This window comes from Rissa tridactyla, chromosome 1 (genome assembly GCF_028500815.1).
Source record: "Rissa tridactyla isolate bRisTri1 chromosome 1, bRisTri1.patW.cur.20221130, whole genome shotgun sequence".
NCBI lineage: Eukaryota > Metazoa > Chordata > Aves > Charadriiformes > Laridae > Rissa > Rissa tridactyla.
Window position 1 is genome coordinate 194,700,658 of NC_071466.1, and position 26,118 is coordinate 194,726,775.

General features: G+C 40.0%; 1 protein-coding gene across 2 annotated transcripts in view; it reads right to left on the minus strand.

Moving 5' to 3' along the window:
* Window positions 1-11,793: 11,793 nt before the first annotated feature.
* The window catches only part of SLC13A1 (solute carrier family 13 member 1), a 30,082-nt gene continuing 15,757 nt past the window's right edge, over window positions 11,794-26,118 (minus strand). The window contains exons 11-16 of one of the 2 annotated variants that reach the window (XR_008464401.1): window positions 20,147-20,250; window positions 19,127-19,236; window positions 18,302-18,463; window positions 17,235-17,372; window positions 16,922-17,133; window positions 11,794-16,556 (exon numbers count right to left, since the gene is read on the minus strand). Coding sequence is in view for 1 of the 2 variants with exons in the window: in XM_054187935.1 (XP_054043910.1) it covers window positions 16,990-17,133; window positions 17,235-17,372; window positions 18,302-18,463; window positions 19,127-19,236; window positions 20,147-20,250 (658 nt within the window). In the remaining variant the exon portion in view is untranslated. Of the gene's footprint in view, window positions 17,134-17,234; window positions 17,373-18,301; window positions 18,464-19,126; window positions 19,237-20,146; window positions 20,251-26,118 lie in introns of both variants that reach the window. The other variant, XM_054187935.1, reaches the window with a different exon arrangement.

The following is a 26,118-nucleotide window of genomic DNA, read 5'->3' on the forward strand; positions in this document are numbered from 1 at the left end:
AAACTCCCCTGCTTATTTCAAATTCTTTTCCCAAACTCCCTACCATATAGGGATGTATAGCATATAGCATATATTGGGGTGTATAGCAGCAACTCATATCTGCCTCTGGACCTAGGTCATAAAATATTTAAATATTAATTCAGGTTATTTTTGGTTTAGTGTATTGTTTGTACAAAGTGTGTGAGCAGCCCAGAGGCTGACCAAGAACAGCAAAAAAATCAAAACACACATGAGGGACAGGGAGTAAAACAAATGGGAAAACAGGAGAATAATTGCCTCTACCCATCATTTAACAGTTTTCAGATAAGTTTTGAAAAAAATATTAACTCATTTCCCCCCTTACTTACGTAGCTACAGTCTCTGTGATTGTGAGGAAAGCAAAAACAGCTGAGTGAGATGGTCTTGGATCTTAAAAACATCATCACTGCTACTGAAAGAGAGTATCTCTTATTACAGGTACTTAGGCTTGGTTTTTTTAAAGCATTCATGCTGTCAGGCAGCTGGATCCCCTACAGGACAGGTGGAATTTAAAGGAGCAAATGTGATCTTCAGTGTATATGTATTCGTAATAAATAGAAAGGAAAACACTTGGGTACGTTCCCAAATATGATGAACAGATTAAGATACTCTTGGGTATATTCAGTTTGTGTTATCTGTAAATTTTAACTGTACAACTGCAGCACTAAAAGCTCAATGGACTTTATCTTGCCTGGTATCATTGGCCGCTATCCAGTAAAGCACTTACACATTGCTTTGTTTTAAGGGCACGATGCCCTGGTTTCAAGCCAGAGTACCCAGCAGCATATTGGAACCAACCAGTGATAAGCAGTTTGACAAGCTCTGCAACAAATACTGTCCTGCTGCTTCTTAAAGACACCTATATGCAGTTGATTCAAAAATGCTATTTTACCAAAATGTAGTGAAGATACACCTAGATTATTCTTTTTTCCCCTTTTTTTTTGTCAGTGCTAAACACAGTTAGCAGAATTGTTGCTCTCTCTGCAGTCTAACATCCAGACAAATAATAATTCGCTTTTGAATATGTATTCGATAAAGAGAACAGAATAAAAAAGGAGTGCTAATGTGCATTTCTGTGATGGCAATATTTTGTTGCTGCTGTTGCTGAAATATAGCCGTAGCTTGTTAGATTTGGATTCCCAGAGATTCTGTCTGTGAATATATGCTTAGTTCTTCCACCCTCTTACGAACATGTTATTAGATTTTCACATCTGTCATTTGCTTACCATAATTGCCAGCAGTTGTTGTTTCTTCCCCCCACTTTTTTTGAAGTAAAAGGATACTTTTCTCATTCAGCTTCAACCCAGATGACTAGAATAACAACAAAAATGCACCCTCCCACAGCATTTTAATTTATTTCCAGCAAAATTCATGGTTTAGAATATCTTCCTTTAGGTGAACACAGAACAATGAAAGAGCCACGCTCTTTCCAACCACCATCCAACCCATGGATGATAAGGGTTGTTAGTGTTACATGTGTTAAAGGGTAAACTCCTATCTCCAGCATCTCTAAGGGAAGACAAGACAGTTTTTTTGGTCAAAAGTCACCTTTTGGCTTTAAGTTTTATAAGTCACATTAATAGTATTTCCATACAGTGTCTGACCATATAGCACAATCTTAAATTCTCGTAGAGCAGTAATTCTTCCTATAGTACAAAGACACTAGTTTGCCACAAAATGGGACTATTCATTTAAACTATGTTCTGTGAATAAACTGTATTTATTCAGAAAACTCTGTCTTAGTTGGCCACCTGTGAGAGACCCTTTCAGATGGTTGTTTTTACAGTGTCCAAGTTCTCTTGGTACTATATCTTCAAGGGATGTTTCAAGAAGAGAAGACAGTGTCTTAAATAAGTCATAACTTTTTTGATCTCCACATGCTAGCACTCCTGTCTGTGTGTGGGATTTGCCCCAATACCAGTTGGTGTGGTTGTGGGTCACATCAAAAGAAAAGCAATGATGACCGACCAAACAGTTATTGCGGGTGTTGGAAATTTGGGATTTATTGACTGTGTGGCATTTTTGCATAATGAAACATCCCTACTGTTTTGTGGGCATTTGAACAAGATTAGCTGAACCCTAATCCAGTCTCCTGAGGCATCTCTAAACAATTGCCTTTTCTTTTGTGCATGTGCTTGAGCCTTTCTTTCAGGATAAAAGAATTGTGACAATACAGAGGAAAGAATTGTTTTTATAAAACGTGGCTGGAAACTGAACTAGCTAGGAAAGCCAGCCAGCCAGCCAGCAGGGAAGCTTGCAACATTCCTTGGTTTAGGTGCTGAAAGGGATTTGTGGTTTTCTTTATCCAGCAGCTTCAAAACATGAGGTCTAGGGATCATGTCTGGTCCCACTGGGCTCTACTGTCTCAAGAGGAGGCTGTCTCACCTACAGCTAGTTCTCAGTCTGTTAACCTTAGTAGAACAGTTAACCTTAGTTGACTTTGCCATCACTAAACCTGGGTAATATGCAATATTACCACATTATCCTCAACATAAGTGTCACCTGAGTTACCTTAAGACAATCCAAGTACCGCTTTCCTTCCTTTTTTTTTGGAGCAGAATGATAATCGATACAACTCTCAGTTACCAGCAGGTGGTACACTATATTTCTTTACAGCCACCTTCATGTCACTGTGTACGTATGGATTGGATAAGCAACTTCATATAAATCAGTCTTATGATCAGGTCATCTAAAGACAATTTAAATGATTTCATCCTCAAGTTGGTTGCATTTTGCTAAAGCTGGAAAGTGGTATGATGTATTGAATTGTATTATCCTGACAGGGGAGGATTTTTATTTTATGTATACATTTAACAAAAGAATACAGTGAAAGTTTCAAAACACCATGCACCTTCTTATGACCTTCATAAATCTCATTTTTTTATGGCTTTTCTCTTTGTTCCCATGAAAATATTAATTCTAACTCTAATAGTATTGACTGACTTATTTTGAATGTCAGCAATCTCCTAGAAGAAAGTGAGAGAGAGTTTTTTTCCCCATCATCTTCAATATTGTTGGTACATCCAGGGGAAAAAAAAAAAAAAGCATTGGAAGGTTGAGTTGCATTAGGCAACAGTAAAACAGTGAAGATCATGTCTCCTACCTCAGGGTCCTCTCTTAACCACTACACTGGACTTCCGTACATGAACTCTTTGCCATTGAGAGCTGAAAGGTGAGTACTATGTTACTACATTAACAAAATTTATTATTTGGTCACAAATCCATTAAACAGCTTCTGATGCAAATATATTTATAGCTGAGTATGTAATGTTGCATGTTCACTTCACTGAACTGTGATCAACTGAGGCAATGCCAATTAAAACTGAAACTAAAAAAAGTGTGTGGATGATTATTTAGTTTCATCTTCCTTGTGTTTTTCTAACTGATACCTGCAGTCCAATTAGTGGCATAGGCCATTAATAAATTCAAGGTCAAATTATATTACCTTTCTTAAAAATTAGACGGAACTGAGCTAGAAGAATTGGAAATATCAGACAGGCAAAGCTCAAGGACCCTAATAGATTTGCTGACCTTTATTCTTGAGATGGGTTAGTAGTCATTATAGTGCTAGGAATGTTTCCTTAAATAATTTAGATGTCATTGCTTGATTCTTGATGGCACTTCATCAAGGTTCTGTGAAGCCAGAAAAGCATGGATAAATATGGACACTCCTCAGGAATAAAATAGACAAAATTGCTGCTCCATTACATCCTAGGTAGATACCTTTAAGTTTCTGCTCAGCTGTTTAAAGAACTTCCAATACACTCCCGAATAATTAGTTCGATAATGATGAGCATCCGGAAGCAGAAAAACAAAAAGCCCATTTATTTGTCTCTTCACACTGAGAACGTTTCTTCTATTTTAATTTTTGCAAAATTCCTTTAGCACTGGTGGCTCAATGAGAAAGAACTTGGGTACAGAACAGCCAGAGCTTAAACCACATGGTTTCCCTATGTGAAGTAAAACCAAAACCATAGAACTTAAATACTGAACTTCTAATTAAACTTCAGAGATTAAGTTCTTTTTTTATGGATAAATTGAATGTAAGTAACTCTTACCTCTGTTAAAAAATTAGTGACGAGTCACATCCATTCCTCTTTTGTGTACATTTGAGGAGCAGACTTATAAAGGGTACCTTTGAGTACAACATCTGGGTTCTATTGGCTTTTCAATGGCAGGGTCCTGAAGTCTAGTTATCTGATAATGTCCACATTTCCGCTGCCTGACATGCACAAAGACACCAAACTGAGCAGAAGCCACGAACTAGGACTGCTTATTGGTAGCTACTTTCTGGTTCCTCAGTAAGTAGGATTCTCAGAATCCTCCCCAGCCAATATTCAAAATGCATTACAAGTGGCAAAGGACATACGAGATAAGATAAGAAAAAAAATTGTTTAACAAATAAATTAGAAAGAATATAAAGCATAGGCCCTAACTTACAGAGAAGCAGAGCAATTAATGATGTCACCAAGAAGACAAAATCTTCAGTCCTTTTACTTTTGTTTTAATTTTTATACAAAAGGTCAATTGTGACCAGATGCTCAACACATGGAAATTATATAGGAAGCAAGCCAGAATAGGAAAAGAACAGGTGAAAGAACATCTGGGTTCGTATGATGTACTCACACCAGGGTTAACTGATCAAATTTGCCCTCTTCAGTACTTAAGGAATTTACATGAAACAATTTCTGAATAATTAAAACTTGTTTGTGAGACCTTACAGCAGATGGTGAGGTCTGTCAGGAGTAAAGAAAGATCAACTAAATGAGTCAAATTCACTCTGATATCCAGAAAGCTACTGAAACAAATAATGAAATAATCAATTATAAATATCTAGGGGATAACAATTTAATAAGAAACAGCCAACACTAATTTGTCAAGAGCAAGTCACGTCAAAGAAAGCAATTGCTTCTCTGACTACCTAGTGACTTTGACTGATCTGGTAGATGAAGAAGCAACAAAAGTAGTGTATCTCAGCTTCACAAACGCTTTCGTTCCATTACGTTCTCCTAAGTAAACTGAGGTGATAATGACTTACAAGAAAAGTATATAGTGTGGGCATACATCTGTGTTCAAATCTGCACTCAAAAAACAGGGGTCGCTTGCCAAAAAAGTGGAGGCAGGTATGCAATGGGGTACCTTGGAGAATATTGTAGATTTAGCGTTCTTGTAACATTACTTTAATCTGTGATTTAGATCACGTGTAAGGGAATGATATAATAAAATCTGTGGATAACAGAAATGCTTTATGGGTTGTGAACTCTTTGGAGACAAGTTAAAATCCAATACTGTATTGCTAAATTGGGTAAATGATCTGAAATAAAAAATAAAAAAAAATTACTTAAGGTAAATGCAGAGATCTGTATTTAGCAAGGCAACACTAACTGTACAAATAAAAAATGGGGACTTAGAATCACAGAATCATAGAATGGTGTGGCGGTGTGCTCTCCCCTTTTCCCCCTTCCCCCTGCCCCCCTCCTCAGCCCCTGCTCAAGCCATGGTCATCAGCAGGAGTTGTTATGAGTTGCACTTGAACTATGGGGGATGGCTGGCAACATAGTCAAAACTGTCTGGAATGGGGACCTAGATATCTTGTTCCTTTGCAAATACGACTATAGGTCAATTATCTTACTCTATAAATAGTGGACAGCCCAAGAGCCCTTCGAGCTCTCCTGCACAGCAGAGGGCTGCACGTTGGGATCTCCTCTTGAGTGGGGGCGCTCACTTAAGGTTCTGCTCCTCGAGGTTGAGGGATTCCTTGCCGCAACAGATTCTCGATAAGTGACTAATAGCATGCTAAATTTTGAAATCTTAGCTAAGTGATATAAAGGATTGATTGCGCATATATAATCCTTTAGAAATAAGCCGTTGACTAAGTCTGGGACTAGGATTGGATCCAGCCACACCTAGACTCGTCTCTGAGAAGGAGTTTAGAAAGCAAGGGGGTCCTTTCTGAACCTTGTGACTTAATGGGAGGGTCTCCCTGACAGCTTGTCTGACCCTGGCCTCTATGCAGTAAATAATTGAGTATACCCTGTCATCGAATCTTGTAAAACACTGTCGTATTCACTACTAACTTTGTTAAATTACTGTTTTATGTTAATAAATATTTCACTACTTCTCTCTTACAAGTGAACTTAATCACTCCGCCCATGACAAATGGTTTAAGTTGGAAGAGACCTTCAAAGATCATCTAGTCCAAAGTAGGTGAGGTTCCTCAAAGCCCAATCTAACCTGGCCTTGAACACTTCCAGGGATGGCGCAGCCACAGCTTCTCTGGACAACCTGTTCCGGTGTTTCACCAACCTCATTGTAAAGAATTTCTTCCTTATATCCAATCTAAATCTACCCTCTTTCAGTTTAAAACCATTGCCTCTTGTCCTGTCACTACAGGCCTTGGTTAGAAGTTTCTCTTTCTTATAAGCCCCGTTTATACATTGAAAAGCTGCAATAAGGTCTCCTCTGAGCCTTCTCTTCTCCAGGCTAAACAATCCCGACTCTCTCAGCCTGTCCTCATAGGAGAGGTGCTCCAGCCCACTGATAATTTTTGTGGCCCTCCTCTGGACTTGCTTCAACAGGTCTGTGTCTGTCTTATACTGGGGACCCCAGACCTGGACACAGTACTCCAGGTGGGGTCTCACAAGAGCAGAATAAAGGGGAAGAATCACCTCCCTTGACTTGCTGCTGGCCAGGCTTCTTTTGTTGCATCCCAGGATATGTTTGGCTTTCTGGGCTGCAAGCGCACATTGTCAGCTCATGTCCAGCTTTTCATCCACCAGTATCCCCAAGGCCTTCTCCTCAGGGCTGCTCTCAATCCATTCATCCCTCAGACTGTAGTGATATTGGGGACCGCCCTAACCCAGGTGCAGGAGCTTGCACTTGGCCTTGTTGAACTTCATGATGTTAAAGACTTCATTAAGTCCTTCATGAAGTTAAGGACTTCTTAATTGGACAGCAGTAGGACAGAAAAGTCCAAGGTCTGTAGTGGATCACAAACAGGGCAAGATGTGCCAGGTGAGGTTTAGACTGGCCTTTAGGAAGCATTTCTTTAGCGTGAGGGTGGTCAAACACTGGAACAGGCTTCCCTAAGAGGTGGTCAATGCCCCAAGCCTGTCAATGTTTAAGAGGCATTTGGACAATGCCCTTAACAGCATGCTTTAACTTTTGGCCAGCCCTGAATCAGTCAGGCAGTTGGACTAGATGATTATTGTAGGTCCCTTCCAACTGAAATAGTCTTCCCTTCCCTTCCCTTCCCTTCCCTTCCCTTCCCTTCCCTTCCCTTCCCTTCCTTTCCCTTCCCTTCTTCTTCTTTTCCAAAAGGAATAAAAAAAAAATCTTCATTTTGTGATTATGAACAGAGGTGTGAAGTTTAACATAGTTATGCATAATTTTGCATTGCATTCGGAACTTGCATTCGGTGGGCCCTTATCTAGATTTATGAGGTATATCTGTCTATATTATTGGATCCACAGGAATCCTCATCTCTTTGGGCTCACCTGTGTTCAGGAGGGATGTGACCATACTGCAAAGGGTCCAGAAGAGGACAAAAAAAGGATAAAATGTTTAGAAAATAGTTATTATAAAGTGGAAAAGAATGGAGGTAATTTATCAATGCAAAATGGTGAAATGTTGAAAAACCCACCAGTCAGACATCCTACCAAAATATTTCCTTTATCAGTTAAATACTTACACTTCACTTAAAACCTACATGGCTTTTTCCATAATTTTGCATTAATTTTTCTGGGTACCCAGGGCCTGAGGCTACTGAATTTCAAAAAGGAGCTACTGCTGGCATACACAGATAATGACATGAGCAGTACAGCTAATCAGACTCACACACAGAGTAAGGTATAGATGTTCTCTTTGCACATGCTTGATTTCTCTACCCATGACTGGCCATTGGCATCATGCCCAGGAATGTACAGGAACATCTTAGTTGTTTAGGCAAGAAAGCGGAAGTCTGACTAAGGGACAGAATGGCAGCTCTAAGTGTTAAAACCAGACAAAACCAGAGTCATTCACGAAGAACAAGGATATGATCAGTTGGTCACCACATTCTCTGGTGCTAGCTGAGACGTGACTAATTTATGTGAGAAAAATTTAGATTATATATCAGGGATTAGAATCTGTATGATGCAACTTTCTGTAACGTGCTATCCAAAGTCTACTTTGTTGAATGATTCAGTAGATGAACTTGGCATTTATCTGAATGCAGATCTCTTTTCTCATTAGCTATTAATTTCTAGCTGAAGTAATAGCAGCATTATCACCTGCAAATGCTAATATGTTACGTGGATTCAAACCATTTCATTATTTTACCACACTTCTTGCATTTACAAGTATTGTTAATACAATTTCATTACTGTCTTGGCTGTAATCAAAATTACAAAAAAAAAATATTTCCCCTTTGAATTTGTAGTAATAAGTAGCTACAACATTTTGGTATTTCTGTGCTTTGAGGTCTTAGTAGCCACAGGAAAAAAGCATGAAAAAAGTTCCTTATTCCAATCAATCTTTAGCTATTTTCACAATTAAGAAAGAAGCCAATATAATGCTGGCAATGAATTGCTTGGTCCTGCTGAGATACATCATTTTATCCTAGGGGAGCACGTATCTTGGGAAACAGTTCTATTTAATTTGCAACCATAATCAAGTGATGTGATTTTATTTATGTAGGAAAAGTGTATGAATTTTATTTACAAATGGATTTCAGCAGGATGTAGCTCACAGCCTTGGGTAATCACACTGAAAGGGCTTACAACTATTCTTATGAGTGAAACGAGTGGGATTTTCTATAGCTCTGATCCACTGCTAAATAGCTCCAAACTTCCATTAATGTTGTCTGTCACCAGTTTCTCAAAAGGTTTTATGCTTTCATTTGCTTTGCTAACCTAAAAGACACTCAGAATTTTGCTAAGGTCCTACACAATACAGCAGCTAGCAGTAATCACTACTATTGTTTTAGTATTTTTTACTTTTCTGCTAACACTATCTACTTGTCAGGAAAACACTCCAGTGGCTTCAAATGAGAGATAGCTTGACATTTCTCAGATGCGGATGAGGAAGAAGACCCAAGATGTGCTTAGGGGAGACTCATTCTGGAGGCTGTTGCAGAAGCGGAATCAGGTTGAGGACGCCTCCCTGGGCTGCAAGCTGCTTGTAGTGGTATCCACTGTTGGAAAACCATCTCCAGAGCTCTCCCCAAAGCTATGCTCCCAGGTGACAGAACAAAGTAAAGTCCATGGGGAGCGGCTGGGCTAAGGGTCCAGCTAACAGCCAACTTGGGTTGTGACGCAGTTTGAGGGAGCATTATAAACAAGAGACCTGTTTCACTGGACCAAGATCAGATGCCCACTCCCGTGCTTTGCTACCTTTGAAGGGGAATCAAAGCAGACAGGAGTTTCCATCTCCTGATGGCTAGGAGGACGTTTAGTTTTCATAGAATAATAAATTCATAGAATTGCCTAGGTTGGAAGGGACCTTTCAGATCATCTAGTCCAACCATCAACCTAACTGACAAACCATATCTCTAAGCACATGTCTACCTGTCTCTTAAATACCTCCAGGGATGGTGCCTCAACCACTTCCCTGGGCAGCCTGTTCCAATGCTAAATAACCCTTTCAGTGTAAAATTTTTTCCTAATATCCAGTCTAAACCTCCCCTGGCACAACTTCAGGCCGTTTCCTCTTGTGCCATTGCCTGTTACTCGGGAGAAGAGACCGACCTCCACCCCTCTACAACCTCCTTTCAGGTAGTTGTAGAGAGTGATAAAGTCTCCTCTCAGCCTCCTTTTCTCCAGGCTGAACAACCCCAGATTAGTCCCACCATGACTGTGTAGCAGAAGGCGAAAATTCCCATGCTCCCGGCAACTTCATGTAATAGCCTTCATTGATCTTGTCAGCATCATGTGTAACACAATCCATTTTTTCCATGTGGTCTGTAAAATCATCCTGGAAGTGCAATACAACTTGAGAGTGAGGGGGTAAGTGGCTGCAGGAAGGCACTGGAAGTTTGGCTCTGATTATAAGGCTTTAGTCATAATCTACTATCATATGAAGGATGCTCCACACCTAAGAATTTCAAGAGTGGTGTTCAGAAATACCACTTGAGAGTTATTGCCTCAGTCGTGAATTCTAGAATAGCTACACTGAAAATATGCAGTGCAACCAGGAAAGGGTTAATGGCTTATTGGAATTGAAGAATTGTTCTTAATGGGTGCAAAACTCCATCTGCTTTCACAGTGTGAGCAGGGAAAATTATGGTGCTATCTATGCCATCCATTTCCTTCTCCTCTGATGCATTATAACAGCATCTAAAGAAAGAACTAGCCAGCACACGGTTTTCTCTATTACGCAAACTGAACTTTTCAAATCCATGAAGGATGTCAGCAAAAGTTGTCAGTCTTGTACACGGATCATTACCAGTTTTGAAAGGTGAGACTCAGAAATGCAGATTGTAGGTTAGCTTCTTTCTCTCTCTCTCCTCCTCCATCACTTCCTTTCCTTCTTCCCTGCTCCCTTGCCCTTCTCATTTCTTTTCTTTTTTTCTTTTCTTTTCTTCTTTTTTTTTTTTAATTCTTTACAATAAGAAGCAGAGTTTTGCAAGACAACATAAAAGTCTGATAAAGGACAATTGTTCAGAGAAATCATCGAGAACAGAAAATGCTTTTGCCGTTTGTTATGCACTCGAGCAAGTGCTACAATAAACAAGAGACTTTCATTTTGTTTACTTCGGCTGAGCCAAACAGTAAAAATATTAAATGTTTGTGGCTTAGTTACACATGCCTGGAATGCTTATGTTGTGTAGCTTTAGTGCATACATTTATGTTTGCTTTGCTAGCTGCACTCACGGTGTGCACAGGTGAAGGTGGACATCATATAGCATGAGTTACAATGTTTGGGGTGAGGAACAGCTTATCTCAGTGGTGCTCTGTGTGCTGTAAAGACTGAGCCTCTTAGGCTGACAAATCTCAGCGAATCCTCTGTTACACTTATAATAAAAAGATTTTGTTTTCTTTTCACTTAAAGAAAACCACCTGTCCTGAAGATCCAACTTTTGTATTTTATCATAGGCTTTGAACTTTTTTTCCATGCTTACTCACCCAAAGGTCTATATTCAAAGAAAAATCCACGAATCTGACTGCCTGCTTAGTCCTAGAAATATTAAATTACTCTCTCAAACTGTTCATATTGATTCCTACTTCAGGCATCTCTGTGCCTATGTCTCTCTGTGGGGTGTGAGACCATGATCCAGCTGCAGCAAGACATTCTCACCCTCAGCTGCCCAGGGTGAAGGTCTCTCCCTGGGCCTTGGAGGGGTACCAGTGGGAGATGGCAAAAGTGTGATTCTTGTCCTAGTTGCCAGACCCAGACTTTCCCCACACAGCTGATTGACCATGCTATGGGCTTATAGCTGTCCTTTCAGGAGTCATGAATTTGTCTCTGTTGGCTACACAGAGTCTGTCAGGAGAAGAATGCATCTTATAGCCTGGTAACAATGAGGTCTCTTTTGGGATATAAAAGCTGTGGATTCAAATCAGTCAGCATCTGAGGAGAGATCGCAAAAGGAGTGTTCATGTTTCCTGTGTTCATAGAGGATGTTGGGGGATGGAAATGGAAATCTGTAAGTGAAGGAAGCAGGTTGCACAAAAATGCCCTGTAACACTCTTGAATCAATACCTGAGAACGGTTTCAGGCACATGCTTTTCATTACCATTTAATTTTGGACGGTTTGGTGTATCAGCTTGTTGGTTCTTCAGCCCGTGTGTGGTAACTAGTTTTCCCCTGTATCTTGTACAGGAGTTTTGGGAACTTAGGACAGCAATCTGAAGCCCACTCTTGGAGCCTGACACCCAAGTTTCCCCATTTTCCATAACTGAATGCAGCAGAACCCAAGGCCCTTCATCAAAGGATGGCCAAATGAAATGCTTGGAAGTGACTCTTCCTTGTGTGTCTGCTCTAGCATGCTGACCTAAAATGACGTCTCATGACTTCAAGGGGCACTGAATCAGGTACCAGGCACTCAGGGGCTATTTTGCCCAGGTATATGCATTGCTTTCTGATTTTCTAATGAAGCACCAAGCAGTTAGAGACTGATATACTTATTCTGCTTGTAGAGGAACTTAACAGAGAGCAGAATTTCTACTTTAACTGCTTTTGAATTCTTTTAAAAATGGGCTTTTTTGTGATCCAGTAAGTTTAAATTATTCTCAGCAGGTAGTCTTATCTGCTACGTATATCAAGTGTTGAGATATTACAACAATAAAAAAGGTTTAAGAAATCTCAGGCACTTTTATTGACAGATAAGCTTTCTTCACAGATGACAATTTTAGCTCTTGTTAATTTATCACTAAGTACATGTTGGACTGTACAGCATTTGGGAAATACTTATTTTAAAAATAGTAGATCATCATTGTAAAGGAAAATTGTACAGAAATTGAACATTATGCAGGTAAAGTAGCATACAACAGCCTCCAAACACACAAGGCAAAAGTATTAAGGAATAACGCTGACAAAGACTTCAATAACTGTTAAAAACTGTACATCATCAAATCAACTTTGCAGAGACAAAGAACTAAGATGGTAACGGAAGTTACGATTTATCACTGATAGGTGCAAAGTGATCTGAAATCTGTGCAGACCTGGCCCCTGGGAAATATCCTCAGCCTCGGGAGCTCTGGGGCAGCAGGGTGTCACCATCAGGGCAGCTGGCATCCTTCTAGGGGCTGCCAACAGCGGGGCAGGAGAAGGGGGCAGCAATAGACTTCTGTGCATCTAAGGGGTCGCTAGAAGCCTACCTGTCCTGCCAGCAACTGCACGTAACATACAACAGTCTTTTGATAGTTGTAATGAATATGTGAACTGGCTTGGCGTCTACACCTAGTCAAAAAGTTGTAAGGTGCAGGGCATAAAGCTTTTTTTTTCCGCTACACCGTTCCTAAGCTGCTGTGCTGCATTGCTCCTCAGCACACCCTCGGGCTACAGGCTGGTTGACTTTAAACAAGCAAGAGTCTTGCAGTAACCAAAAACAGATATTTCATTTTAAAAGTACATAAGAGGATTTGCACTGAAAGATTGATCTGACTATCTGTTTGTAGTAATAGAACAGTCAAGAAGCTTTTTCCAGGGTTCACTTGTTTTTTGGTTTCTGGTAATCTAAAAGCACATCTTCCAAAAGCAAAGCGAAAGTATATTAGATATAGCACGGCCATAGAAAAGGAGAACAATGACCTGGCACATCTTCCCTAATGAAATACATGGCAAAGGCTCCATTTAATTCAGCAGGAATGGGACCACAAATAAATAGTAAGTCATAAATATAACTTATGTACTAATACGGTAGACTAATTAGACTCAGCTGAGACAAAGAAAAACCACACCACTTTATATGAAAATTATGCATGAAGCAATTTACAAATAGTTAATGTAGTCATCATATATTAATCAACTCTTAAAATAATTACGGACACATTTCCATCATTCATCACAATACTCACAAACTCCGGACAAAGCCACGACTGTAATAGCAATGTACGAAGAGCACGTTTTCTGCTGGCAGTCAGCACGGTGCTCTGTGCCCGCAGTCAGAGCCAAATCCACCCACGGGGTACTCAGAGAGCCATCCATTTTGAAATTCTCTTTTTCCTCCATTTCAATGTTCTCAGATGAGGAAGTTCTAGCAATACTGACCTCCGCACTGCAGAGTTCTTCATTTTGACTTAAAAGGTTCTTAAAAGCTTTAAAAATAAGTTAGCAATAATAATAACTGAGCTCAAAGATTATGTATGACCCATTCTTTAAGCTTTTAGCAAAACAACAGGAAAAAATCCTGGCGAAACCCTACATTCCCACTACTACCGACTCCTTTATTCATAACTGATTTACTTCCAGGATAGTCTCTCAAAAACCTCGTGCTCGTTAGTTTCATTTTGTTTCACTAATTTGTCACAGTATGACAGTTAAGATACTGGTCACTGAAAGTCAGTTTATAATTCTGCATTTCATTTTGATGACTAATAAATACACATGGCCCAACAGATGACCAACAAACTTTTTTTACAAATCCCTCCCTTCTCTCTTTGCATATTGTCCACTCCATACACAGATTGTAGTGAAAATAGTTTTTAAAAGTGCATCCTTCATTAAACAATTTGATTCTTCTTCCTTATTTACCAAGATACTTTATCATGTTGTCTGTCCTGAAAAAATAGTCTAGGGCAATTCTGTGGTCTGCATTATTTGAGGGTTCAGACACAATGGGCCTTTCTTTTCATATTATCTACAATCCTACGAATAAGCCAAAATGTAGAGCAAATGAACAGCTGAAAATCATCCGGCACAAACTAAGCTTCAGCTTACACTGAAAACCATGTCACTTACTACAGCTGAAAACTTCTGAAGAGTTCTCTTAAATGTCGCAAAATGATTACTTTCTCTGATGAAGATATGCAGCTTGAAGAGAGAATACAGGTGTCAAAGCATGATTTCACAGAGCAAGGCATTCACGGACCTCTGCAGACCTCAATGTCGTGTTCAAGGCTGAGGTTACAACAGCCAATTCTGTATTGTGAACATTAATAAAACGGGGCACAACTCATAAGCAGTTAACAAATTTCCTCTACGTGAACAACAGTTGCCACATAGTTATAATACTGGTGATTCTTCGCAGAGTAGCCCAGTGGAGACTGAAAATATCACGTCCCCTGGGAGTAGTGAATGTAAGGCCACAAAGAGGTCTGTCCCCCCCTTTTTCATGTTTCATTAAAAAAAATCCCAACAAATAGTTCTACAAATAGAAAAAATCTATCCCAAATAAAAGTAAGAAAAATGAGTCTATTCCACTAAAATGAATATATATTCATTCATTTGTTTAAAGACAAAACATTTCACCACAAAGACAGTAAAGCACTAGATAACATTACCCAGGGAAGATGTGCAGCTTAAGTCTTGGAGACTTTCAAGATGTGACTAGACAAGTCCCGGAGCAACCTGGTCTGCATTCAGTGCTAACCTTGCTTTGAGCAAGAGGTTGGATGAGATGGTCTTCTGAAATCCCTTACACTTGAAATATGCTACGACTCACTGTTTCCACTGCTCTTGAACAATCTGGACATTACTGACAGAGCTGTAAGGCGATACCTGGGAACCTTAAAGAGGTTCTCTCTTAGCTGGTTCTCCTCTCCATGCCTACAAGACCAAAAGCCCTCATAAACCATGAGCCACTTATTTCTGTCTTGCACATCCTTCTGGGAAGACACAGTACAATAAAGTCCAAGACCTCCGTCTTGGATTAGCTACTTGCGTAAACATTTCCCTCTAGTACCTGATGAGTTAGAGTCTTCATTTAGCCAGATGTTGCATTTCTGTAATCATAATCCTTACTGCAGGGGATCAGTTAACATTATTTGTATAGTGGCAACTCCTGATTGGCCTAGTCATGGACACAGCCCAATTCTGTCAAGCACTTTATAAAAAATACAAAAAAAAAAAAGAAAATGGAGGTAGCCATTTTAAAGAGATAGCAGCCGCAGTCAAGCTGAAAAGTGTGGTGGCATGTACAGACAGCAATTACTTACAAAAAACCATCATAATTAAGAAAAAGTGCTTCTTTAATAACTCATGGCAGCTGAATCTGCAACCGGTAGCTAAAGGAAGAAAACTACGTACATAACAATCCTACACACTGTGTTCTGGCACTATAGAAGTCATGACTGACATCTCTAAATATGCACTATCAGAAATAGATGTAAACCATCTAATCAAAAACCAAAAGGTCTTTTTTGTTGTTGTTGTTAGAAAAAGTGGATAATTTACAGTAAAAGACAGATTAAGGTTTACGGTCATCACTGTGGTGCCCCAGGGGATGACCCAAGCTAAATATGTGCAGCTTTTATTCTGACTATTAACTAAATACTCTTTACAAATTGTCACTAGTCTTCCCAACAGATGAAAAGAACAACACTCTAGTCCTTACAGTGAAAAAAATATAACAACGATATAAAACATCATTATTTGAAGATATCTTTGAACTCCAAACTTCCATTCTGACTACATTGCACTGTTTTGCATCTCCAACATCAACACAGTCTAGAACCCTTAAACTGTCACCTGTCCTGTAGAGATCATGAGCCTCCTGCTGAAGATGCACTGTAGTCTTGATTGATGGATTGAGCGTCACATCTTCAGCGTGCTGTCTTGCGCTTTCAATCATCAAGGAGATATATCTCTACTTTTGGCAGAGGTACGATGATAATTTAGTCATAGATAGATCAACCCAGATCTATCAATACATGTCTATCCAGAAAAATACTGAATGACAACAACATGTTTCAGTGAGGTCCTGGAAGGAGGTAGACTAAACATATGCCTAAGTATATATTCTCCTTCCAAATTACAAGGTGCTTAACAGATAAAGTGCTGTGTAAGTGGTCATGCTGCCCTTCTCCATTTTCTGTGCATTTTTGACAGGTACATGTTCAAGACAATCCCCTGCCTGATCTTTCGTTTGTGATCAACACCGTTTCAAAGAGCGTTTGAATCTAGAAAGCAGAAAACCATTATGTTCTTGGACAAACCCCAAATATCACCAAAGTAATAGTAAGAAAAGGTATTTGAAATAATAACATCTAAATCTCATTATTCCATTACCCTGAGAATGGGGGTAAACTGCCAGTGATAATGGCTATACACATTTATTTTTCTCTTCATAACGTGAAGAGATGAAAATTCAGACTAGCTGAACTAGATTAGAAACTTGATCTAATTTTATGATATTTAGAAAGTCTAGCACTCTTCCTGATTACACTCTCAGACTGGGTCATCAGTCTCGGACTGTGAAATATGTCATTTATAGTAATATGGATCCCTATTGTTGTGGCAACAAAAAGCATTTTAAGTGACTCACCATGTGCCAGTGGAAAAGAAAAGAAACAAAACCAATCCCAACCAATGCCCAGGATTATTTTTTTTTTTTTACAGCCCAGTGGTATTTGTAGAAGAAATGTTTGGTGCCCAACTTGGGTAAGCATAGAGATCGAATATAGGCACTATCCATGTCATAATTCCCAGCATAACTACAGCAACTCCAATGATGTTAATGCCCAAACCAGCTTTCACCTAAAGGAGAAGAAAAAGAAAGCAGAAACTCACATTAAGACCCTGAGGAAAGTTTTTAAAATGCTAAAAATCCCCTTTAGGGAGTTTTGCTTAAAACTCACCATGTCCATAATAGTTAAATGACCATATGAAAATACAATGGCGTTGGCTGGGTTTGCTACAGGAAGCAGGAACGCAAAGGAAGTACACAAGGTAGCGGGTATCAAAATGAAAAGTGGGTTCACATGAATGGCTTCAGCCTGTCGCAAAATAAAAGAGAGAGAACAGCTGTCAAGGGACGCATGTGCCAAATGAAATACATAAGTACCGACTGATTATATTAACACAAGCGAACTGTGAACAGAAGTACCATTTTAAATAGTGAGAAATAGCTTTTTCTGATAACTCGTTTTTAAGATTATATCTGGGAACGCTTCAGAGGAGAAAAGGTGATTCTAATACAGAATAGCTACTGAACTTTAAACTCATGCCTGATGTTTTCTAATTGTAGTTGAGTCCGTAAAGTAAGATTATTGCAAAGAGCCTGGGCACGGCACGAGCACTAAAAGAAAAACACTGCAAGAAGGATGATAAAGTTGGATTTGTATATAATACATAGGAGGGATTCAAAGAAGTGAGGATTGAGGTTTCTTTATAAGAGAGGGAAAGGGCATTAGTATGTGTCTAGGCTGGCCAAGAGGAAAATCTATGGACTAGAAGATGATCAGTGGGTTTTGAAGGAGAAAGAACTGGGTGTTTTGATAAAGAAGATGAGAAGAAAGGACACAACTGAGCTAAGGAGAGAAGAAATGAGAATTACATATAAAGCACATCTATTAGCCCGCTCTTCTCTTTAGTGACAGCTTGAAAGTTGCAGTGTTCACCATTTTCACTGAAGATGTGGTCCTGCAGAAACACTAAGAGAGCTCGCCTTTTTAAGTGCTTTGACTATTCACAAATAGGAATAACAGCCTCAATTTTTGCATGTTAAGCTTTCACCTAAATTTACTGAATTTTCAGCCTTTCTTGTAAGAAAGCCCCTGAACAACCAAGTACCCAATGCACAACACAGCACAGTAAAAAAATGCCTGAAGTATTTTATGGAGACTTTTAAAAACTGCTTCTTTGGTGTATTATTACATGGATGATAAAGCAAGTTCTGATTAAAAACAACCTGTGTTATACTCACCAAGGGAGATAGTATGGGCAAAAATATCGTAATGGTAGCTGGATTGCTGGCCACTTCTGTTACTGAAGTGACAATAAGGCATGATATCAGGATAATCAGCCACAAGGGTAATGATCCTAGGGGGGTCAATTTACTTGCTACCCACTCTGAAAGTTTTGAAACCTGCATAAAGAATATAAGAACATGATTATGTTTTACAAATCACTGAAAAGAAAATTTAATAAAGGGTATAGAACAATAATTTCCTCATCTGTTAATTATGAAGTATTTGTGTAAAGGGGAAAAATCTGAAATATTTTTCATATTCCTACCACATATTTTTAAGCATATTTTTTTAATCCAGTCATGTCTTATAAGAACCTATGCAAACTATAATGTATTTATTTATATTTGCACTTCTGACATGTGTAGAGGAGACATAATCAGAAAATTGTAATATGCATATATCAGGCTTCATAACCCGAGTTTGGGGCCAAACCTGTTCGATTTACTGGAGTAGCCAGCAGGGCTCCACACGGGAGGTGCCTCAGTGACATGGGACATTAACCCTAAGGCTTTGGAAACAGTGTGTCTGCACAATTCTACCACTATCAGGTTCCAATTAAATAACAAACAGCAGTCATCACTGTGCATAGTCTTTGAAGACAAAGTCGTTTTGTAACCCTGCTTTCTGAACGTCTTGAATATTCGTCACATTTATCATGATCAATATTGGCACAGAATAACTTGCTAAAACAACAGAATAACTGTGACTTGACTGCATGTCTGAATTGCTCCTGATGTGGGTCATGCTAATTGTTCAGTATCTTCTATAAATTGCATTACCTCACAGCCGTCTGCCAGTGCAAACCCGCCACCAACAAGAATAGCTATTTCCCAGGGCATGCATGACTGAAATTCCTTCCAAGTAATCAGTGGAGTGTAACCAAAAGCAGCTAGAGAAAAAAAAATTAAAAAAAAAAAAAAACAAACCAAAATCCCCACCAACATTTAAAAACATACTGAAAAACATCTTCAAACAATCCCTCTGAGGAAGTACTTGGGAAATACTGGAAATATTCAAAGGCAAAATCTCATCATTATAACATGAAAAAAGTCTTTGATGTGAACAACTTGCACTTTCTGGGACAAATCCTTAACTGGTGAAAACTGTCACAGCCTGAAGACAATAGAGCCACACCGGTTTCCACCAGCGGAGCGTTGACCCCTCTCCCCTTCTTCCCTACGTGGAAGATAGCTATGGGACATCAATGCCTTTAATTTACTCAATAAAACTGCATTATTCAGACAGATTGCTGAGCAAATGCTGTTTCACTTAGACCCATTTACGCTCCGATCTTGCATTCCCTGTGAACCCCCAGATGTCATTGATTTCAGCAGCAGAACTGAATGCACAAAGAGGACAAGCGGGAGGTACACTTTAATTAGGGTAAATCCCATTTTGAAGGGGAAAAATTAAAGGAGAATGGACTCATTTACCATGACGAATTTTATAGAGCACCTTAAATAAGCAGTAATATTTTCAACAAATAATTCCAACCCTACCCCATACAGTCCCATTCCGAGCCCATTCACTGCAGTCAATGGAAAGGTGGTTTCCACTGGCGGCAATGGGCTGCAGGCAGCAGGTTCCTGCACAGCACGAGCTCCTGCTGCTCACATTGCTTGAGTGTTGGCACTGGTTTCCAGGCCAGGGATGCTTTATATCCCAGTAAGATATTATCCTGTATTAAGATTTTAACATTAGTTTTTAACAACAATCCTCTAACAGGTGCAATAACTTATATTTATGGTTGCATCTTAGATACCTTATCGTAGTAAAATCCACACCAAAATATACTCAACTGTTTTCTCCATTTGAAGTCCTAGTCAAAGTTTTTGCTGGAATAATAAAGAACAGGACGCCTATCACTAAGGCAGTTGTTGAATCCGTAGCATAGCCTTTATACCTAAGAGAAAGGTATAATAAGATAAAATAATAAGAAAATAATAAGAAAAAAACACATAAATATATGTAGCCAGGAGCAGCAGAAAAGAGTGAGAAGGAGGATGGAGCGGCAGAAAGGAGCTGTTATGGAGTGACCACAACTCCCCCATTCCCCACCACCTGCACCGCTTGGTGCAGTGGAAAGCGGTAGAGGAGTCAGGAGTCACGGAGTGAAGTTGAGCCTGGAAAGAAAGTGGGTGGGGGAAAGGTATTTTAATTTTTGTCTTTTTTTCTCACCATCCAACTCTGTTTTCAATTGGCATGTAAATTAAATTAATTTTCCCCACATTGAGTCTGTTTTGCCCATGATGGTAACTGGTAAGGGATCTCCCTGTCTTTATTGCTTTATTGCTTGAGTGTTGGCACTGGTTTGGCACTGGCACTCGACCCATGAGCTTTTTGGCCTTATTTTCCCCCCTGTCCTGTTGAGAAGCAGGAGTGAGAGAGCGACTGGGTGGGTGTCTTGCAGACAGCCAAGGTCAATTCACCACATCTGTAGAATTAGTAGTTGCAAGCCCTCTAAATTCATAAACAAGCATCTTGAGTAAGCATGTGTCATTTTGTCACACAGAATAAGCTGGGGGAGGGGAATGTTTGGGAATAGCTGATGCTTAAACAACTAATTTTCACAGTTCAATGATAAATTTAATAACTTTAATATGTTCTGTAATAGATTCAGTCCAAAAGGCCTTAAGAGCACTGTGCATACCCACAAAGGATGATGATTTTGTAGCTAAGAGATGCGGCAGAGCTTTATTACCATCCTCCTATGGCTGTCACTACTAGGCTCACAGACACAAGTGCCATGTTTATTTTGGCCATTTCTGGTGCCTGAGAACCTGAGAACACTAAGCACTAGCGTTACTTAATCTGATCCAGCAACCCTCTCACTTGTACAGATTAGCCGCAAGATCAGGTAAACTGCAAAGCTGAGCTCTAAGGCCATTTTAACACATCCATCTAAGTTACACACTCTTAAGTGGTGACATACCCCAGTCTGTCTGATTTCAGTCAAGATGGGCACTCAAATGAATAAGAATTCTGCTGAAGAAACTTAAACCCAACATTTTCTTAAGCTTTTTTATTATTTTTATTCTATTTGCTTTAAGTTCTGTAAGTTCTATAAGTTTTCCTGAACCAATATACCCATATATTTGTCCTCTCAGCCTCATACCATATGCTTTTCTGCATATACAGCTACAGTAGGTCCAAGCATGACTTCCCAGCAGACCTTCCCAGCTGCTTAAGGTTTTGTACTAAACCAGGGGTTTTCACTGAAAGGGAAATATGTTCTCCCAGTTATATGTTACAAATGTATAACCCGGTAGACGCCTTTGCTTTAACAACATTGTTAGGTGAGATTCAAAAAACCTTAATAAGCATAGCACACCAACACCTACAACCAGCATAGTTTTAGCTAACACTGTCACAAAATGAAGCCGCCATAAAAGTTGTAGTGGGTCTCTAATATATTCTGTCTCCTGCTTCTGGTTGTCTGCTAGCACAGAAAACACTTTTAAAATACAAGTTACTACTTTGTTATGGTTTCTTAAGGCAGAGGGTTCTGCCTATATATCACATTTAGCCTAGGCCCAGATGCACTGAGTTTAAAGAGCAGAAAATCTCTTCCTCTAGGATCCTATCCGGTACTTTATTAAGACTTGCCAGGAGTTTTGGAGGAAGGCAAGATTTAGATACAGAAGCAATTCATGCTGCCACTTTCTTCTAGGCAGCTGCTTCTTCACAGGATGGTTGAGGTTGGAAGGGACCTCTGGGGGTCACCTGGTTCGACCACCCCTGCCCAAGCAGAGTCACCCAGAGCCAGTTGCCCAGGGCCAGACAGTTTTTGAATATCTCCAAGGATGGAGATTCCACAACCTCTCTGAGCAACGTGTGCAAGTGGTCAGTCACCCTCACAAGTAAAAGGCTTTTTCTGATGTTCAGGAGGAACCCCCTGTGTTTCAGTTTGTGCCTGTTGACTTTTGTACTGTCACTGGGCACCACTGAGAAGAGCCTCCTCCCTCCTCTTTGCACCCTCCCACATATTTTTAAAAGTTGACAAGATGCCCCCACAACTTTCCCTTCTCCAGGCTAAACAGTCCCAGCTCGCTCAGCCCCTCCTCATAGGAGACATGCTCCAGCCCCTTAATCATCTTTGTGGCCCCTTGTGGGACCTGACTCTCTTTAGTATATCCATGTCTTGTACTGGGGAGCCCAGAACTGGGGGCAGCACTCCACGTGTGGCCTCACCAGTGATGAGCAGAGGGGAAGGATCACCTGCCTTAACCTGCTGGCAACACTCTTCCTAACACAGCCCAGGGTACCATTTACTTTCTTTGCAGCCAGACCACATTGCCGGCTCATGTTCAACTTGGTGTCCACCAGGACCCCCAGGTCCTTTTCCAACAAGCTGCTTTCCAACTGGGTGGCCCCCAGTGTGTACTGGTGCCTGGGGCTGTTCCTCCCCAGGTGCTGGACTTTGTGCTTCCCCTTGTTCAACTGGGGAGCTGCAATTTTTTGCTCTGTAAAACTTAGCATTCCTGATGCAAAACACCATCCTCGGAAAACCTGCTCCGGACAGACCCAACATCCTACTATTATGAAGGCACACATGGCACCATTCCAAAAAGAAACTTTTCAATCCTTGTCAAATTTTGAGATAAACATTTTTCAAAGTCCATTTATCCAAGCTGTAATACAATTGCATATACAACATCTACCCGCTTATCCCACTGCAAATCTGATTGTCCTATGAGGAAGCAAAAAAAAGCGGTTAAGGAGATCTCACAATGACTCCAACTGAGATCGTTGCAGAGAACTGTGGGCAAAAGTACCTAGTGGCCTTTTATTGGAAGTAGAGAAAGGAATAAACCAGGCAGAAAAAAAGAAAGAATATACTCAGGCAGTAATCTGAGGAAGCGTGAGGGAAGCCCACCTTGCACACATCAGTTGTTACCAGCTGCAGCTCGGTGTTGAACTTTGCAGTTTTTATGAGGTTCATAAAGTCCTGGCCAAAGGCCAACTTCAAACTCCTCTAATTGAAGCTAATACCCTACAGCCTGGAATCGGGCCAGGACATGGAAGGAAACTGCTGTAGCAGAAATAATGTGTGATCCTCTGCTGTCAACAGACGGGGAGGAAACAGGCGGTTTTACCCTGTGCTGCTGTCTGGAGTGTTATACAACATTTATGAAAACATCCTGCTGCCTGCCTCCAGAGGGAGGTAACAGGGGCTCAGGGCAGGACAGTAAAGGATTAGTCTTTAATAGATTCACAAATTTTTCTTAAGAAAAATTGACAGGTAAAGGTAATGTAAGTTTGGAAGGCATCTGATAATGCTGCTTAAAAATGAGCTCTACTCAATACTAACAGAGCACAAATGTGGATTAAAAGTTGGCCAACATTCCGAAAAGTAACCCTTAAAGAGCAGGGAGGTATATTGGTATTATATTTAATATTGGTATTGAATACGAGTATTTCTGCTGGGATTTCAAAAAAACCCAGTGTCTGTATTTTAAAGGGATATTCAATAACTTGTGAGGATGCAAACAAGGGGCTGAGAATATGAACATGGGTGGTGATAGTGGTGAGAATTTGTCTTTTGAAGCAAAACTTTGAGCATTCCATTTTGTTTGTCAAAACAAAGCTTATAATGGGATATAATCAAACCAGATAAGCGTATCTTTAAAGTACCTATCATCACAGAAAAGTTTTAAATCCAGCGGGAAAGACAGATGGCTGGAAGATATACAAGGTGTGAGTTTGTCTTGTTTAGTTTGGTAACCGAGATGATTATCCACCCAGACAGACTATCAAGGAAAAGGCTAAATTCCAAAATCTGAGGAAACTGTGCTTTGACACCCTGAAATCAAGCCTGGTTGCTTTCTGGGTACTCATGTTCTAATAAAATAAATCTGTGCCAGGATTAGCACAGAATAACGTAGCTCTTGTGATCTTCAGCATGTTAGAATAAATGCTCTGAGGGTCCTGCCTGGTTTAAGATGCTGGGAGTGGTGTGAATCATACCTAATAGAACCCATTTACCAGCCATGGAAGGCCTCAAGTTTACTTATAGCTCTGACATTGCAGCTTTTCCTAAGAACAGAGCTCATCTGTGCAGGTGACAGAACTTCCCTAAGGCTGGCTTGAGACTGGGGGATATGGTCCTGTGCAAAATAAGTACTATCAGGTTTCTGATAAGTAATTGGATTTCTACGGGTGGAGAATATTTCCTTACAGTTGTTTCCTCTAACATAAACATAAGGAAGTTGTGCACATGCCTATCAGTGTACGTAAATCCAAAACACGGAACGATTTTGTATGCAGAGGCATCGGGGAACATGTGCATAAGAGATATAAGCCACAGTTCACGCACTTCTAGAAGCCGCTTGGAGATCACGGTGATGAGTGCAATGTAACCATTGACAGAACCACATTTCTTGGGATTTGAGTTCTTCTCATTTGCTTCCTTGTTTTCTTTAAAGATGGCTTGCTCCCAGCCGTACCTGTGCTGGCTCCTTGCCCCACTCGTGTATCTTGGCTGAGAAGTTTTCTGTTGCTCAGGAAAGCAAAAACCCAACTGCCTGGTTTTATGCCAATTAACGCAATTGATTGATAAATTAAAGCTATCTAGAAATAGGCAAGGTCTGAATAGTAAGAAATGCTTTCTCTCTCCTTAAAGGTTTTACTAGGCAGTAACATAAGCTTTGTTTCTCTTCAGGTTACCTCACCCAAATTATAACATGATTCAGCCTAATGTGACATGACACGTGCTTGCATTCCCTTCCAAGGAAAACATTCGAGGGCATCCACAGAGTAACATCCCTGTGCAGAACCTGTAACCACACTTATTATGAGAATATTCTGCTTTTCCCTGCCAGTGAACAAAATCCTCAGACAACAGCAAACAGACAACTTAACATAAAAAAATGGGGATCTCTGGACTGAAATAATCCATTCAAGCCTTAAGTCCCAAATTTGAAAGGTAGTTTACAATGTCTGTTTTTCAGTATCAGATGTATCTTGTCAAACAGTGCTCAATGAGCACTGAATGTTAACATGAAGCAGAAAGAGAAACAAAGCCAGCCTGATTGCTTAGCTGACTGATTGCTTGATTAGGTCAACACTCCAAAACCCCTTCAAGAATACAGTGTTTCATATGGAACAACGATCATCAGCTCTGCTGTTGTTATAAGGTGAAAAAAATGTTCTTTTGCCATTTTTTGGATAATGAAAAAATAATTTTAAAATGATATTATTTTTTATTGCACTTTTTAATGCTATCTTCTGCACAAAATAATTGTGCTTTGCACTTTAGATCTTCAAAGGTCCACATGTATTTCTTGTAATATCCCCTACCAGTCTTTCTGGCAGAGCACTGGTGCGTGTGTGTGCGTTTATGAATGGTGGGAGTATATTTAAAGAAAGGAGGCATGATGGATGCAGGTTCACATGTCATTTATGACAGACACGAAGGAAAACAAAATGGAAAAATTACCATCCAAGTCCAGCACTGGCCTTTGACCCATCCAGTAATGAATGTTGCAGCCAGAAGGGCCTAAATAGCACAAAGTCCTGCTCCTCCCAACCCTGCAACTACTTCCCAGCATTCGAGAGCAAAACTCAGACCTGTGTCACAGAATAGAACTGAAATTACAGTAATAAAAGCAAAAGGACAGGAAATATCACAGTACTATAAGTTCTTGAAGAGTAACCGATTTCTTAGGGAAAAAGGTGATCCTGAAAACCAAGCTGTGGTGGAAGGCAAAAAAAAAGTAATAGTTCCTGAATAGATCCTGGCTTTTTGGTGGTTAGTTGAACTGTGACATTG